This window comes from Condylura cristata, unplaced genomic scaffold (assembly GCF_000260355.1).
Source record: "Condylura cristata isolate star-nosed mole 26May11 unplaced genomic scaffold, ConCri1.0 scaffold00022, whole genome shotgun sequence".
Taxonomy (NCBI): domain Eukaryota; kingdom Metazoa; phylum Chordata; class Mammalia; order Eulipotyphla; family Talpidae; genus Condylura; species Condylura cristata.
In genome coordinates this window covers 18828801-18844864 of record NW_004567123.1, presented here as the reverse complement: position 1 = coordinate 18844864, position 16064 = coordinate 18828801, and the positions used below count along the sequence as shown (strand labels likewise).

The following is a 16064-nucleotide window of genomic DNA, read 5'->3' as shown; positions in this document are numbered from 1 at the left end:
CACACACACACACACACACACACACACACACACACACACACACACCCCTCTTTCTCCACCGGCATACAGGCATATGTAAACACACAAGGAAGGTCCAGAAGGCTGCACAGCTCATGATCAAGAAGATGAAAAGAGTCACATGGGCCTGGCCACAGTGAGCAAACTCTCTTAAACATGAGCCACCACTGATTATAATTTTAGGGAAATAGTTCTTTATGTTCCCTGATTTTGAATTAGGGTGTGTGGAATATTTTATCTTACTCTTTTATAACAGCTAAATTTAAACCCTTTCCTTTTTGTACATAACACAACCCCTTGATAACCACTTTTCTTCTGCTGGTTACTAACATTTTCCTTCTTAAAAAGGTTTTTTTTTTTTAAAAAAGGAGGGGTGGGTAGTAGTTTTATCATTTTTGGGTTCTAAGTGCTGCTCTAGGAATTTGAAGAGTTGTCACTGGCCCATGTTACCATACAAATAATGATATGAGGACCCACACATTGTGTTCAATCCTCAACACCTTGGGAGATGGGGTCATTATCCTCATTCCAGAAAACTGTACCCCAGAGTAATTAAATCACATGTTGAGGCCACATAGTGAGGAAGTTGGGGGGACATCAAGCAAATTATCTCAGTCTCTTCTTTTCTCTCAAACACACACACAAACACATAGATGTTTTACTGTTGTCATTTCCTGGTTACTGACTCCGAGGCACAATTATAATTAGCAAATGATCCATGCCACAAGCTGAAAAATATTTAATGGCCCTAGGGGAAAGGAGGGGGTGTGGGGAGTCTAAGTCACTAGTTTACCTGATGGTGTAACTAATAATCTACCAGTAATTGTTTCTGTACTAGGGTATGGCACTGACCAAAGAGAGCAAAAAAATCGGTAAGGCAAGAATTTGCTATACTTAGCTCTGTAATCAGCGATGGTGGGCCAGACTGCAGATGCCTACTGAAAATCCAGAGGCATCAGGTTTCCAAAACATCACTGATCTTCCGTCCCAGGAAGGGAGAATGGAGACCAGGTGAGGATAGGGCACGTAGGATAAGGCTTTCCCTGGTCAGCCCCCCTACAGGCCCCCAGCAGTTACTCTCAGATCTTTGACATTAAACACATGATGTTCTCCTTGGCTACCTTTGGTTCATTCTTTACAACAAATATTTGTTCAACGACTGCTCTCTACCAAGCACAGATCTGGAAGTTTGGGACCTGGGGTAGGTAGGACAGGCAGACCCTGATTACATGACACTCAAAGGCTAGCTGGGAGGGAGAGAGAGAAGTAAACAAGAAGTCACAAACTGAGTAAGTGCTATGAAGGGAACAAACCAGGGACTAAGATGAGACAGACGAACCTCAGGGAAGGCTTCTTGAAAGAAGTGACACGTCTTCTTACTAAAATTCCAAAGGTCTCCTCTTTGCTTTGAGTCTCCCAACAGACCCGAGGACACCCTCAGGATGAGTGCACTCCCGCACCTCAGTCTGAGCTCCTGGACAGTGATGTGATCTGAGTGACTACCTTGGTGACTAAGTGCCCCCATCTGAGCACCCCTTTTGTGATCTAGCAGCTCAGCCACAGAACCCAAAGCCAGGAGCCCCAGGAGGCACTGACCCAGCAGAGTTGTTCCTGCCTTAAAGCCACAGAGCTCACCCAAGGAGGCCCACCGCACAGCGATGCTGGGAGCCCGGATGCCAGAGCCAACTGCCAGCTATGGGCACTGCACCACTGCTGAGAGGTCTGGCAGCACCATGACCTGCTGAAGTGCAGCTCAGCAATATCTGCCAGAATGAGCGTGCATGTGCCTGACCCAGCAAATCCCACCACCTGAAATCAATCCTGGAAAATACCGGCGTGGCTCTCTCTGGTGGCGCAGCGGGTTAAAGCACAGCACTGAGAAGCTAAAGCCACTTCTTCATGAGTTCCATCCCAGCCCTGGAGCTGATCCACATGGTGCGGCAGACCTCTCCTGATCCGCCCGCTGCTCCCCTCTGCCTGTTCAGCTCCCCACTCAGTCTCTGATGAATTCTCTCAGCCCCCTGCACCTCTGGTCTGTATCCCAGTTCTTTACGAATAAACAAATCTTTAAAAAAAAAAGAAAAAGAAAAAGAAAATACTAGCATGTGGAGGAATGTGCCAGGCTATAGTAGCAAAACAACCAGAAGGAACTTCAATACCCACCAGTATGGGCCTAAATAGTCAGATAAATCACGTATATTGAAACTATGGGAGAGCATCAAGCCATTAATAAATGACCTCCATCGCTTTCCTTGATGGTGCACAGCACTAAGGCAGCCACTGCAGCACAAATTCAATCCCTGGCCAGGAAGGTGACCCAATGGCACAGCAGATCTCTCCTGTCTCGCCTGCTGCTCTCGGCAGTGTGTTTGAGTTAGTCTACCTGTTGTGGTCCCCACTGTCTCTGGGAGTCCTCTCACCTGCCCCCTTCACCTCTGGCCTAGACTCATTCTTGTATGCATAAATAAATAAATCTTTTAAAAAATGAGATCATTAAGTGAAAAACAGTAAGTGTAAGAACAGTATTTGGAGAATGATGCTATTTCTTTATATAAATAAAAAAGCTCTTTGCGCCTTATGTCCTTGGAACTGTCTGTAAATGCACAGAGAAAGTCTGCAAAGACAGTGAAATGACCCTAATCATCATTCCTGCACTGGGGTGGAGACAGGTGGGGGTTCAGGGAGACCTGATTTCATGTGCTTCTTTGTTTCTTTCTCCCAGTAATGAGTTCATGTATTACTTTTTAAAGAGATTTTTAAAAACCTAAAACACAAAGACTAAGGTGCAGTCTGGTAGCACACCCCAACTCTGTGGCCTTTGGTTCTCACCCTCAGGGTCCCTTCCCCCACAATTTAGCTTCTCCTGCTCTCGGGGCGTCTGACTACCTGCAAACTTCTGTGCTATTTTCAAGACCCTCGTTTCTGAGCCATAGGGAAAATAGACATTATCTGGCAAGTTTCACAGATGTTTCATCATCACTGCAACTACAGTTCACACCTGCTGCTTACGACTGGACAAACAGCTGTAAACTATTTTAGGACGGCGTACTGACCTCCCCAAAGGTCCAAGGCCCTCCGGTACTAGTCATCACTTTGAAAGGAAAAGGGGATTGCAGGACAGAGAAGAGCCAGAACAACTTTTGAGATTCTCAGTGGGATCCTGCAGTGCTCTGTCCACACGTGCCGCAGGCAGGTGCTTTCAGCAGTAATTAGCTCTGTGATGGCAGAGCCGACCCTCCGGCCTGGTCCTAGCAGGCAACCCGGTCCTCCGTCTCTGTTGCTGCTGTTCAAAAACTACGGTAAATAGCTGGGCCAGACTTGAATTGTCTCGAACGTCCACAGAGGAAATACCAGACCCATCACTCAGGGCAAAAACCCTAACGCCCTATTTCCCTTCTTGTTTCTACCCAACAGCAAGACCAAACTATGTCTTATCTCCTGCCTGTGGGCCTGCTGGGCTGGAGTCAGAGAATCTGCTTCTCGCCCTGTTCCCACTACCTTTCCCACCCTCTAGAGGTGCCCTTAGAAGCCAGTAGCCCAGGCGCTGTTACAGGGAACAGAGGACTTGAGCCTGCCCTGAAGTTAGTTATTGGCCCCTCCAATGACAATGGGCAAGAGAAAACCTCTGGAGCCACAGTTCTCATCTGTAAAACCGAGAGACCATCTCACTGGTTTGCTGTGAGAATTCACTAGATCATGGCTCAGTATGGTGCCTCTAAATATTAGCCAGATGCAGTTTTCCTCGGCAGTTTTCCTATCTTCTCTACCAGACCATGGGCTTCTAGGAGGAACTGTCCCCTCATCCAGGTTGATACTTCTTGCTTGCAGAGCCCAGGGCCTAGGTCAAATATCTGAAGCTATAAAATGAATCCTTGTCTCCTCGCTTTCCTCGACTCTTACCTGCCCAACATTGAAGGTAAGTGTGATGGCATAAAAGAAATTAGAGTTGGCACTTCCTGCGTAAATCCAGAGATGCCACAGGACAGGGAAGAGCAGGGAGCAGACGATGATGATGCAGGTGAGGACAAAGATATTTCGCAGGACTGCAAAGATAAACAATTACAATTAGCTCAACGGAGTCTGTTTGGGAGCCATTCCCCCACCCCCCAACTTTGCTGGGATGGAAAGGCCCAGGGAGGGCCTTGTGTTGCTTAAAAGCAGAACTCCCCCACTCAGAAGTGCTGGCATGCCAAGAGGCAGACCTCCACCCTTGAACCAATGTTCCCCACAGTCAAAGCTGGTGGCAAGTCCTAGATTTGCACTCTGTACCTGAAGACCAGCTATGGCTGGCAAAGCAGTGATGCTCTGGACCCAGTAAAGAGGGTATTTCAGCAAGACCCTGCGTCTATACCGCATCTCAGAGAGTCCAAGAGTAACCTCTCCCTCTCCCCAAGTAGGGTGCTGTCTGACACATCAGGTCATGCTGGGAACAGCAGCATGAGCCTGTGGAGCTTAGCACCCCACAGTGTTTCCATGTGCCACAGCCTCAGGTCTTAGGAAGACACTTTCTGTCCTCCTTAATTCATGTCTTAGTTCCCCTCTGCCTTGCTCCTAAATGTCCCCCACTCTTCCTTAAATGAATAACTAATCTCTTCCTGACACCACACTGCATCCCCAGACAGAAAGTGCTCCCTAAGCCCAGGGGTGACATCAAGGGTGGTCCACAGGCAGGCAAGGGCTGCCGGCGGGGAGGCAGCACGATGGGAAAGCACAGGCCTGGCCTCAAGAGACCTTGGTTAGAATCCCTGCTCTGCCAGCAAGTTTCTCTAAGACTTGGTACCCTCATCTCTAAAACAGCATGGAAATGCCTACTTCACAGGAATACGAATTAAGATGTGTGAAAAACCTGGCACAGGTGTGTTATTGTGCGTACTGGTTTTCTTTCTGTTGCTGCTGCGGTAACAAACTACTACAAACTTAGTGGCTTAAACAATATATCTTATAGTTCTAAAGGTCAGAAGTCCAAAATGGGTCTCACAGGCTGAAATCAAAGGATCACTCTGGAGGCTTTCTGGAGAATCGATGTTTGCTTTGCAGCTTGTTGAGGCTGCCCGCGCTCTTGGCATGTGACCCCTTCAACCAGCAGATTAAGTTCTCACTCTGACCTCCTCTTCTACTTTTCTTTTTTTTTTTAAATAGACTTACATTTTGGAGCACTGTTAGGTTCACAGCGAAACTGAGTAGAAGATAGAGATTTCCCACACGCCTGCTGCTTCTTCCACCTCTAAGGATCCTGGGGATTATATTGGCCCACTTGGATAATCAGGGTCAGTCTCCCCAGCTGAAGATCCTCAACTTAAGGTCAATTTGCAAAATGAAATCACTTGAGCAGCCCCACCCAGACCAAGCGTCTACACGAGTGGGGCCCAGGCATCCATATTAGTTTCTAAAGCTTCCCCAGTGATTCTGATACACAGCCGGGTTGCGAGCCACTGGAGTGCAGCCGCTTACCGAGTGAGAGGTCCCCACCAGTCCCCTACCGATGAGTCACTGGTCAGGGTCACAGTGAGAATAATGACAAGGTAAAACTAAACACTTGCAACTTAAGATTCTTTCTTTATTGAGAAATAAGAGGTCTTTTTGTTGCTGGTTGGTGTAAAGGTTTTTTTAATGAAATTTGGGTGAGTGACTGATAGTTGGCTATACTGATATTATCAGCAAAATAAAATGTTGACAATTCTGTCACCTGGGTTTTGTGAAATGCTAGTGATCTTGAAATGCCACAATTTGGAAACACTGGTCTGGAAGGCTCACAAGGCCAGCTTCCTGATCTGAAATTTCCATGATTCTGGGCTTTCAAAGCTGAGAAGGTAAAGCCTTGACTCAAGCTCCTGCGACCTCTCAGAGAAAGTGTCTGGTCCGTGTTCCCAGAATATGAAGTCTGAGAACAGGGATGTTTGCACTGGAAATTACTACTACTGTTATGAGTGTTATCAAATATGTCCCAACCTCAAGAGCAGAAATCTATTTACCATTCCTGCACTCCAATATCACCAGTTACATATCTCCACGGTTCTTTCTGATGCCCTGGAAATTATTTTATTATTTTAACTGAGGTAACATTGGTTTACCATATTGTTTGTGTTTTAGAGGTCACTACTTCCTAGTGGTGTTACCACATCTCATCCACCACTTCCAGTACACCTTCATAATCCCCTGTGCTGTCTCCCCGCTTCCACAACCCCTCTGGCAGCCTCAGTTCTACAATCAGATTTCTAGGATTTGTTATCAGTTCCCTAGAAATTATTTTGCTGAAAAGAACATATACTATTCTTAAAATAAAGCTCCTGGGGCCTGACAGCCCAGACAGGTTTTTCCCCCCTGCCTTTAGCCACTCTGGATCTCACACAGGGTGACAAAAGGTACTCAAAGTGCACAGACTGAAAGAAGCTCACAGGCAGTTCTTCCGTGCAGTCACAAAGAGTTGCAAAGATACTCTCATGTGCCTGAGGAATGGTCACCAGCAATCTGCTGGCTTCTGGTCTGTGGTGACCTTTGCAGGTACAGGAGCTGCTGCTCACTCTTGCTGGCTGACCAGCCAGAGGATCAAGGCTCTTTGCCAGAGCAAACGGAGCTGGAGACCCAGGTCACAGGACAGCTTGTTCCAGGCACCAGGAGGTGTCAGCGATGTCTGAGTCTAATGAGATGAAAGGGTTCGCCCTCATCACACTTACTAGGTCAGATGGAATCAGATCCCCACTACACTCACTTGGTGGCTTATCTGATCTTTGGCTTCACTACTGACACTTCAGGCAAGTGACTCTCCCTCTCTGAGCCACAGGTATTCAGGAATAAAATTCCACTTGAAAAGCCCAGGCCATCCGGGGGGCACAGGAGGGTCTTGGGGACTACAAAGGCCGTGGTGATGTTCCTGTTTTTTCTTAAACTAGGTGCAGTGTTCACAGGAATTTACTGTTATCCTTTCTAACTTAAGTGTATTTTCACAGGATTGTTTCCTAGCTAGTAAAACAAAATTAAAACACACACACACACACACTCACACTCCAGTCTGTTGGCAATGGGTTTTCAGCTCAACCTCTGCGGCTGGCACTGGCTCTACCAGCAGGCTGCTCCCTAACACCACACTTGCGTGTACATATGACTCACTCTGGCCCCAAGTGTCACAGAGTCCCAGCATCTGGGGCCAACATGCAGGGAAGGGCCCACGTGTCTCTTCTCCGCCCACTGAGCTGGACAGGAAAACAAAAAGGTGAACGTACCAGTAGGCATGTTCAAACTGGTAACTAATGTTTAAACTGAATTCTTTAACCACATTAAAGGTCTGAACACATTCAGACGGAAAGACTTCCCAAGTCTCCACTCACAGGTCCAAAGAAGCAGAAACCAAGACGTTCCTGGCTGACTATAATGACTCACCGTTGTCAGACTCCAAACAGATACCCCAAGCACAAGTATTCTCTGCTACAGGAGCTGGGTGTCTGTGGGACCTTCAGACAAGCTGATCCTGCCCAGCCCAACCGGCAACAGCATCTAATAGGTCACTAGGTTTCCAGCCTTATTTTCTGTGCCTCATTGCCCCAGAGGGCATAAAATAGCTTATGTCAAGTTTTGGAAACTATGTTTATTCCAATGGCTTGAATGACTCTGGCTACCAAGCCTGAAACTTTGATGATGCAGGACCTTATCCTCCCTACCACCACATAATTATTACTGATGATGATAACTGCAGTGCTACTTATCTATGGTCTTCCTTAAATGAAATATATTCTACTATACATCTGACAGAGGAAAAATGGGAGACTCAGAGAGGTTAAATGATGTGCCTGAAAACAGACAGCTAATCATTTGAAAGCAGGTTCCAGACTTCAGTCCATCGGGCTCCAGATTATTCAGCAATGTGGGATAAGAAATATTTACTGAGGGAGAGATGCTCAGTGTGGGCTAGACAGCTATGAAAAAATGACTCTACTTTTGACGGGAGGGTGACTGTCCCTAAGATCCACCCGGGTGCAAACTGGGGTACATCCACACATTTGGTGGGCTTGTGACTTGTCAGTGACCACTCTACGAGGGGACTAAAGTTGGGTGTGTCTTGTTGGATTCGGTGATTCCTGCTGTGCAAAGAGGTTGGTGCAGGCAGAGAAGCTACTTCCTCCTTTCAGTCAGGCTGGACTAGTCACAGCCCACAGGCCATCACCTGCAAGAACAGCTCTGACGTGGCCCGCCCCAGCTAGCTGTTTACCTTTTTGCTCAGAGGCCAGTCTTCCAGGTAAGTTTCTTTCTGGCAGCTGGTCAGTTTCACTTCCTGGTTGACACCCAGACAGCCCCAAAGCAACAACAAAGACTCAAAGACTCACTTCCTTTGAAGACTGCCCCCCGCCCCCAGTGTTCATTCTTGACACTCTGCTAGGCAAGGTGTCTTGCACCCAGAGTAGGCAAGGAAAGTTGAGAAGTTCCCTTCCCAACCTAGAGAATGAAGCAGCGTTGAGCCACTGACACCGGCTTCTTTAGGGAGGCTGAAAACACCCGTCCACAGACATCTGTGAGTTGTTCACGCCAGGTTTGATCCTGGGGACTGAGACACCAGCAGTGGCGTCGTTATGCTCACCCAGAGGGTGCTCACAAGCACTGGGAAAGAGCCCACATGAGGGAAACACAGGGGCGTAGGCACCCTTAAAATCACAGTCTTCTGAGGGGAGTGGTTTGAACTTAAAGGAGTCTTCACAGTAGGCAGGAAGTCTAACGTTGTTCATCTTGTTTTCGTGTCTTTGCACTGGTTCAAAATTCAAGGTCTCATGCTGCACTAATACAGTAGCTACTAGCCAAAGTTGGCTTCTTATATTTAAATTAAAAAAATTCCAACTTCTCAGCCACTCTAGCAGCAACTCTATTGGTTTATGCAGATAGAGGCCATTTCCAGGATCACAGAAAGCCCTACTGGGCAGTGCCAGCTAGAGGCTCCAGCTCTGGATTCTCATCCCAGTCCTTCCCACATATTAGCTACTTGACCTTGAACAGACGAGTCTACCTTTCAGTTTTCTCAAAAGCTGGTGTAAAGATAAAATGAACTAGCTCGAACAACCACAATGGTCTGTTACACAGTAGGTACTCAACAGCAATTTTTATCATATCACTAGTGCACAACACCCAGGAGATAGATATTGGGCCTCATGTCACTGCCTCTATAGAGTGCTTCTTGGTACAGCAGATGCCTGGCACATGCCTATTAATCCCTTTCTCCAGCTGTTTTAAACAGGGGCTGGGCTGATATCAGGCACCTGGGGGTTAGGGGTGGGATACTCACATCTGTAGAGATGGTTCCACACCGGGAAGAAGGCCATATACAAGGCCACATCCCCCACTGTCGGGTAGGACTTGAAGATGGAGATGATGGCAATCTGGATGAACATGAAGAAGATAGGGTGCTCCCTGGGGCAGGGCAGGGCAAGGCAGACAAACAAAAAGAGAAATATCAGTCAGGGACCAGGGCCCACCCCAAGAGACTTCTGACCCCATCCTGAGAACCAAAAATACTGCCTAGGGACTGAGGCAGGGGCTGTCTCAGCTACCCACAAGATAGGAGGCTAAAATCAGATAGCAATGCAGAAAACTGCAGGGACTCAGAAATGCTCAGAGGCAGAGAGGAGGGCCCAGCAAACACTAGAGAAACAGTCCACAGAGACATTTCCCATCAAGCTCCAGCCTCTACCAGCTCTGGGCCTTCCCCCAGGAGGCATTCAGGAAGAAAACAAATGAAGTCAGCACTCTATTTATTACTGGGCTTAAATGACTGCTTGTCAGAATAATTGGGCAGTCTCCCTGGCCAGAGGCCCCTCTGAAGGTTGGACTTAGGGCAGGAATGCCTCCTTACTGATGCTCTTTATCTGACAGTATAGTCAATGGGGCCTGCAGACCCTGAGCTATGATGAGCGCCTTTCCAAAAAGAGAACTGAGTGCTGCATACAGCTTTTCACATCTTAAGGGTCTGAACTGGAGTTGTTACCTTATCCTCACTTTGGGCTATGTTCTATGCTAGGCCCTTTTCTTGTTTCATCTTATGAGTCTCACTAGTATCTCAACTAGTCCTCGAGGTAGGCAATGCTGCCACCCTCCCTTTACAGATGAGGAAACTGATTTTCTGAGAAAGTAAGAGAGTTAGTAAGTGAAGGAGCTGTCTGTCTCCAGAACTCCTAACCAGTTCAGATACTGATCCTGTTCTCCTAAGTGGCCACAGCCATCCTGGATCTAGTCAGGGAGAGTGGGCACAGAGCTCAGTCTTCAGTGCTCCTGAGAGCTGACCAAATGCCACATGGAAGCCAATTGAAAGAGGTCAGATGGACACCCCACACACTCCTCGGCTCCCTCAAACAACAAGCATGTGGCCTATGCCTGCTCCTGCATAGTACCTGGATGCTCAACTCATTAAGGTTTTCTTCAGAGGTCACTGGCGTACTTGTGTTAAAGGCAAAGGTCAAATGACTCAATAGTATAAATCTGAGATGTAGAGACAAACATGTACACACCCAAACATACCACTGCTTCTACACAGCAAATGCCTTAGAAACAGCTTGGCAAAGTGACATCATCCTGCAGCCTCTAAGAAGGGTCCAGCAGGCTCAGTGGACATCTTCCTAAAGACATTCCAATCATTGCCTGGGTGTTTTAGGTAGCAGAGAACAGTGATTAACATTTCTATGAAAAGGACAGTAGATGTGTGATATTAACAAAGCATGGAGAGCAGAACCTCCTGTGTCTAGGGTGCTGGCCGAAGGGCCCTGTTCTCACAGAGCTGGCACTGAAAGTTAGCACTGTAGGAGGCTTCACATCCAGGCGGAAGAGGTCAGCAGTGAGGAAAGTCAGTTATCTTCACACCCTCTGGCCCGTAAGTCTGAGGCTGTAGTCTGGAGGGCTCACATTAGTGTTACGCCTCTGCTTCTTGCAGCTCAGGTGCTACATCTGACCAGAACAAGGGCAGGGAAGGTGAACCACAGACCACTGGAGGGCTTGAGTGGACAAGACTTCTACAGCCTGCCAGGCAAGGAAGGATGGTTTTCTGTCAGGTGCAAGGCTGAGGCTATATCATGATAAGGCAGCCTCAGCTCTGAGTTTCTGTAGAACAAGAACCACTGGTACACTGACCATGGAGAATGGCAGGAAAGTTAGTGGTAGAACTCAAGCTCCTGAAATCTAACTTATTCTCTTTCAGGTTTCCTAAACCATCTAAGCATATCTGTTAGTACTTGTTGGTGCCTGTTTTCCCTTCCATGATTAACTAGGATACCAGAACTGTTTCCAGAGGTTGCCACTAGTAAGCTCTCTCAGGTGTCTGTCATGGTAGAGATTTGAGCATAGATTCTGGAGATAGACAAGTCTGGGTCTGGATCCCAGTTTGTGCTTATCAGCTGTGAGACTCTGGGAAAACGGTTCCAATTCTCTAAGCATCAATGTCCTCAACTACAAAGTGGGAGTCACAGTAATAAAATAATGCCTTCCTACCGGAGCTGCTGAGTGGGTTCAGTATGATTACATTTCAGAGAGCCTAGAAAGCTATTTAGGATGGAGCAAGACTCAACAATGCTGACTCTCTTTCACTGCAGAAGGGGGCTCCACAGACAATTCTTTTGAGGAAAAATGATCAGAAGATTAATTAGAGCTGCAGGTGGCCCAACCGTCATATCTTGGAGCCCTTAGACAATCTGGCTGTGGGCCACTGATAGCAGACATCAAACAAGATCTACTTTTCCTAAAGACATTCCCCCATACTACGCCCTTGCTCTAGTCCAAAACAGTGAGTCAGCTCTGCAACAGCCAACTCTGGGGTTCAATACCCAAAGTGAGACCACAGGACTTATCAGGGCTCCAAAATACACCCCCCTTGGCCCCCTGAAGTCTGCACTGATGGGCTATGACTACTGGCAAAGATGGCGTAAAGCTGAAAGCAGACACTCCTAGTTTGAAGACCACCTGTAAGGCTCCCAGGCACTGTGTAGTATTCAAGTGCTCTGTGGACAAAGAAACAGCAAAACCACTTACTTCAGCTTTATGGCTAAGGGGATGGTGTAGAAGAAGACGTTGATCTGAAACACGCATACAAAGAAGAGGCTGAAGTGCTCAAACATCTCCGCAAAGAAGTACCAGAAAAGACCAATGTTTGGAGTGAGATCAGGAACAGAAAGTCTGTGAAGAAAACAAAAGGAGAGAAAAAAGAAAGCAAAGTTATAAATGGTTTCTTTTGACCTGATTTTCTCCTGAAGACTTTGTTCGCTGCTGGGCAGTCAAGGGTCTTTCTCTTTACAGAGAGCAGAAGATGAGGGGCTCTCCAGTACCCTGAATATAGGTAATTTAAAAAATGGGGGCAGAGACATAGACTAATAAACCGAGATGAGTAATAACTAATCCCAACTCTGGCATGAATCAAAATAAAGCAGAGATCTATGCTAGAAATCAGGAGTCCAGCCCTCTTTACTACCCAAGATGTAAAGCCAGAAGATACTCAGTACTTCTGGGTTTTAAATAAACAGTGTCTATTTTGGTCATTCCAGAGATCTGCCTACAGGAACAGACTCAAAGATCCTGCCCCTCCCAGTTCCTGCTCCATATCCCCAACCAGATTGAGAGCCTGACACTGCAGTGAGACCTCTGGAGGCTTGAGGAACCATGGGCAGGTCTGGCTGGGATCCCGGACTCATCTGAGAAATATTTAACTGGGAAAATCTTTCTCTAGTTATATCAGATAAAGATCAGCAGGCTCTTCTAATAAAATTTACATTATATATTTTATTTTTTAAAAGAGTTGAAACTGATGTTTTCCACAATTTTGAAAGGGCAACAACTGAAATATGGAGAGGTAGAGGATAGTAAAGGCTCCTGTCAGATTTCACTGACCTAGGCCTCCACCCAGACAAGCTTGCCTCCTGCTGTAAATACATTTCCTTTCCCATGAACAAGGTAAGGAACACAATCTAGCAAAGCCAGAAATCAATAAAAGATTTTAACCAGAAAGTACAAAATCTTATCCAAGGGAGAGCAAAAAGAAATGAAAGTTACTAAGTCACTGTTATACCCAGTCTTTAAGATTTAACACAAATAAGTAGTCCAGAATCCCAAAAGGGTGTTCTGCAACTCCAGACTTCTGTCCTACCAGCAAACCCATCACTCACTGGGCTGTGAGTTCTTCAAGGCTTAGACGGAAACATCTTTCTTGGCATACCATAGAATTCATACTCTAAACCTATTCTGATAAGTTTGAAACAGGAAAGATGGTTTTATTTTAAAACGGTGCAAGAGAGGGATAGAGCTACTCCTGTTTGGGGTTAAACCAGAACCAGTCAGAGACTATTATTTACTTTAGATGTTCCTAAAGTATACTTTTGAATTCCACTAGATTTGAAGGAATGTTCTAGACCAATGGTTCTCAAGATCTGTAGCATCAACATCACCCAAAAACTTGTTAGAAATGCAAATCCATGGTCTCTATTACATATTTACATAATCAGAAACTCTGGGGCTTGGGCTCAGCCATCCAAGGCTTAACAAGCCCTGCAAGTGATTCCAAGGCGCACTAAAATTTGAGGAGCACTATTCTAGATATACCTGTGCTCACTCTGCTCCCACCTAAGCTATAAGAACCAAATTACGTTCCAGAGTTTTCTAAAAAGGTCATTACTTACATGAAGCCGTAGACTGCAGGTATGAAATCCCAGGAGCTGAGAAGGAAGAAGGAGAGGCAAACAATTACCACTAGGCTTCCCACGTACATCATGGCATACTCCCAAGAGAAGATCCAGAAGGCTTTGCTCTTCACTTTCACAGGTATGTACTGCCGCTAGGAGCAAAGGCAAAAGGTACATTTAGGGATATCAAGGATAGAGAAATAAGAACAGCACGCAAAATTCTGATCTCATAAAACAAAAGGTACTTATACATAACAGTATACCTAATACATGGAAAAGTCACATTCTTTTAAAACACTGTTAGGGTACTTCCAAAAACTTACCACCTACTTAAATAATGCAATAAAGCAATGTTAATAAACTTCAAGGAGTGTATATTAAATATACCCCATTCTTTGACCACAATATTATTAATCAAAATCATTAACAAGAATACAAGATAACCTACAAAAACATCAGGGAAAATTTCAACATTTATCTAAGTAACTCAGAGGTCAAAGAAGAAATGATGATAGAAAATTTTGATGTAAGAAATCAATGGTTATGAAAGTATCTCATTTCACTATTTGAAAAATTTTGATTTACATCTCTATTATCACTCATATCACTATCTGAAATTTTAAAATTTATTAAGGTGAGATTTCTTGGACGTGGTGAGAGTATTGTGGAAGAATGCTCTATTTTTTTTTAAGATTTATTTATTTATGCATACAATAAGTAGGGTCTTAGGCCAGAGGTACAGGTGTGGGGAGTAAGAGGACTTATTAAAGGCAGAGTGGGGAGCAGAACAGGCGGATCTACTGAAACACACTGCTGAGGGGAGCAGTGGGTGAGCCAGGAGAGGTCTGCTGTGTCATGTGGGTCAGCTGCCTGGCAGGGATTGGACTCAGGCAGCAGTGCCTGGCTGGCGATAGCTTCATAGTGCAGACTTTAACCCCTGCACCATCAAGGAGGCCACAGAATGCTCTAGTTCTTGCTAAATATTTAAGGTTAATACATCTTGTCAATAATTACCTTACAAATGAATAGGGGAAAAACATATATATTGACATAGATATAGAAAATGTGGCAAAATGGGAATCTAACTACAGGGTATTTAATATACTAGTTTTCAACTTTTCTGAAAACATAAAATATAAAATTAGGAAAATAATTCAAATAGAAATGGGAAATTCAAATGGTACTAAACTATTAAAGAAATTGAATTAGTAATGAAAAGTTTTCTCATCGAGAAGAGAGCAGGCCCAGCCAGTTTTACAGGACAGTTCTATCAATATCTAAGAAGCCAGTGAATCTAATCTTCCATTAACTCCTTCACAATAAATATTGTAAGCCTGATACAAACACACTTACCACACAAGTACAAAAATACTAAATATCTAATAATTCAATATGTGAAAAAAGATGATAAAATTGAACAGATAGTTTATTAGTTCAACATAAGACAAGCTATTAATGCATGTATCACAAATAACTTAAACACAAAAAAATCATATTAGTATATTTATACAGAAACTAAATAACAAGCAATAATTAAGTTTATAGAAGGATATAACATTAACATACAAATAGCTTTCATTGCACAAATAATAAACATTAGAGTGCAGAAAAGCAGGGAAAAAATCACATTTACAGCAACAAGGAATATTAAAATCAGAATTAAATTTAACAGGAAATGTGTAAAAATTTATTCAAGAAAAAGCTTTAAATAACCCTGAAAGACACAAAAATACACTTGAACAAAGAGATAGATATCCCTGATTCTTATTTAGGATGATCAACATTATATCAGTTCTAAGAAAAAGAACAAAAACCCAAAAGCAAGTAGTAGGAAGGAAATAATTAAAATTAAAGCAGAAATAAATGAAATAGAAGTAGAAAGTACAGCACAAAGATCCCATTTACAACTGTAACAAAAAAAAAAAAACAATTAAATACTTGGGAATAAATCTAACAAAGGAGATGAAGGATTTAAAGAAAATTATAAAACACTGTTAAAAGAAATAGAAGACACAAAGAAGCAGAAAGATAGTCCCTGCTCAGAGATTGGAAAACAATCAATATTATCAAAATGAACATCCTACTAAAAGAAATTTACTGATTCAAAGCAATTCTAGTAAAAATCTCAATGGCCAGGTCTCCCTGATGTTACAGTGCTGTCAAGCTATCACTACCCACTGCAGTTAAGAGTTCAATCCCCAGCCAAGTAGCTAATTCAAATGGTATAGCAGACCTCTCCTATCTTGCCTGCTGCTCCCCTCAGCAGTGTATATCAGTAGATCTACCTGTTCTGAGCCCCACCATATGGTGAATCCTCTCACCTCCCACACCTCTGGCCTATACCCCAGTTCTTATATGCATAAATAAAAATAAATCTTAAAAAAAAAAATCTCAATGGCATTCTTCAAAGAA

The 16064-nt window shown here is 44.5% G+C and overlaps 1 protein-coding gene across 1 annotated transcript in view; it reads right to left on the bottom strand.

The window, feature by feature from the left end:
• PIGU (phosphatidylinositol glycan anchor biosynthesis, class U) overlaps positions 1-16064 on the bottom strand; it is a 78478-nt gene that overhangs the window by 8034 nt on the left and 54380 nt on the right. Inside the window, exons 8-11 of the mRNA XM_004687265.2 lie at positions 13650-13804; positions 12013-12156; positions 9284-9408; positions 3919-4061 (exon numbers count right to left, since the gene is read on the bottom strand). Of these exons, the coding sequence (XP_004687322.1) occupies positions 3919-4061; positions 9284-9408; positions 12013-12156; positions 13650-13804 (567 nt within the window). The remainder of the gene's footprint in view (positions 1-3918; positions 4062-9283; positions 9409-12012; positions 12157-13649; positions 13805-16064) is intronic.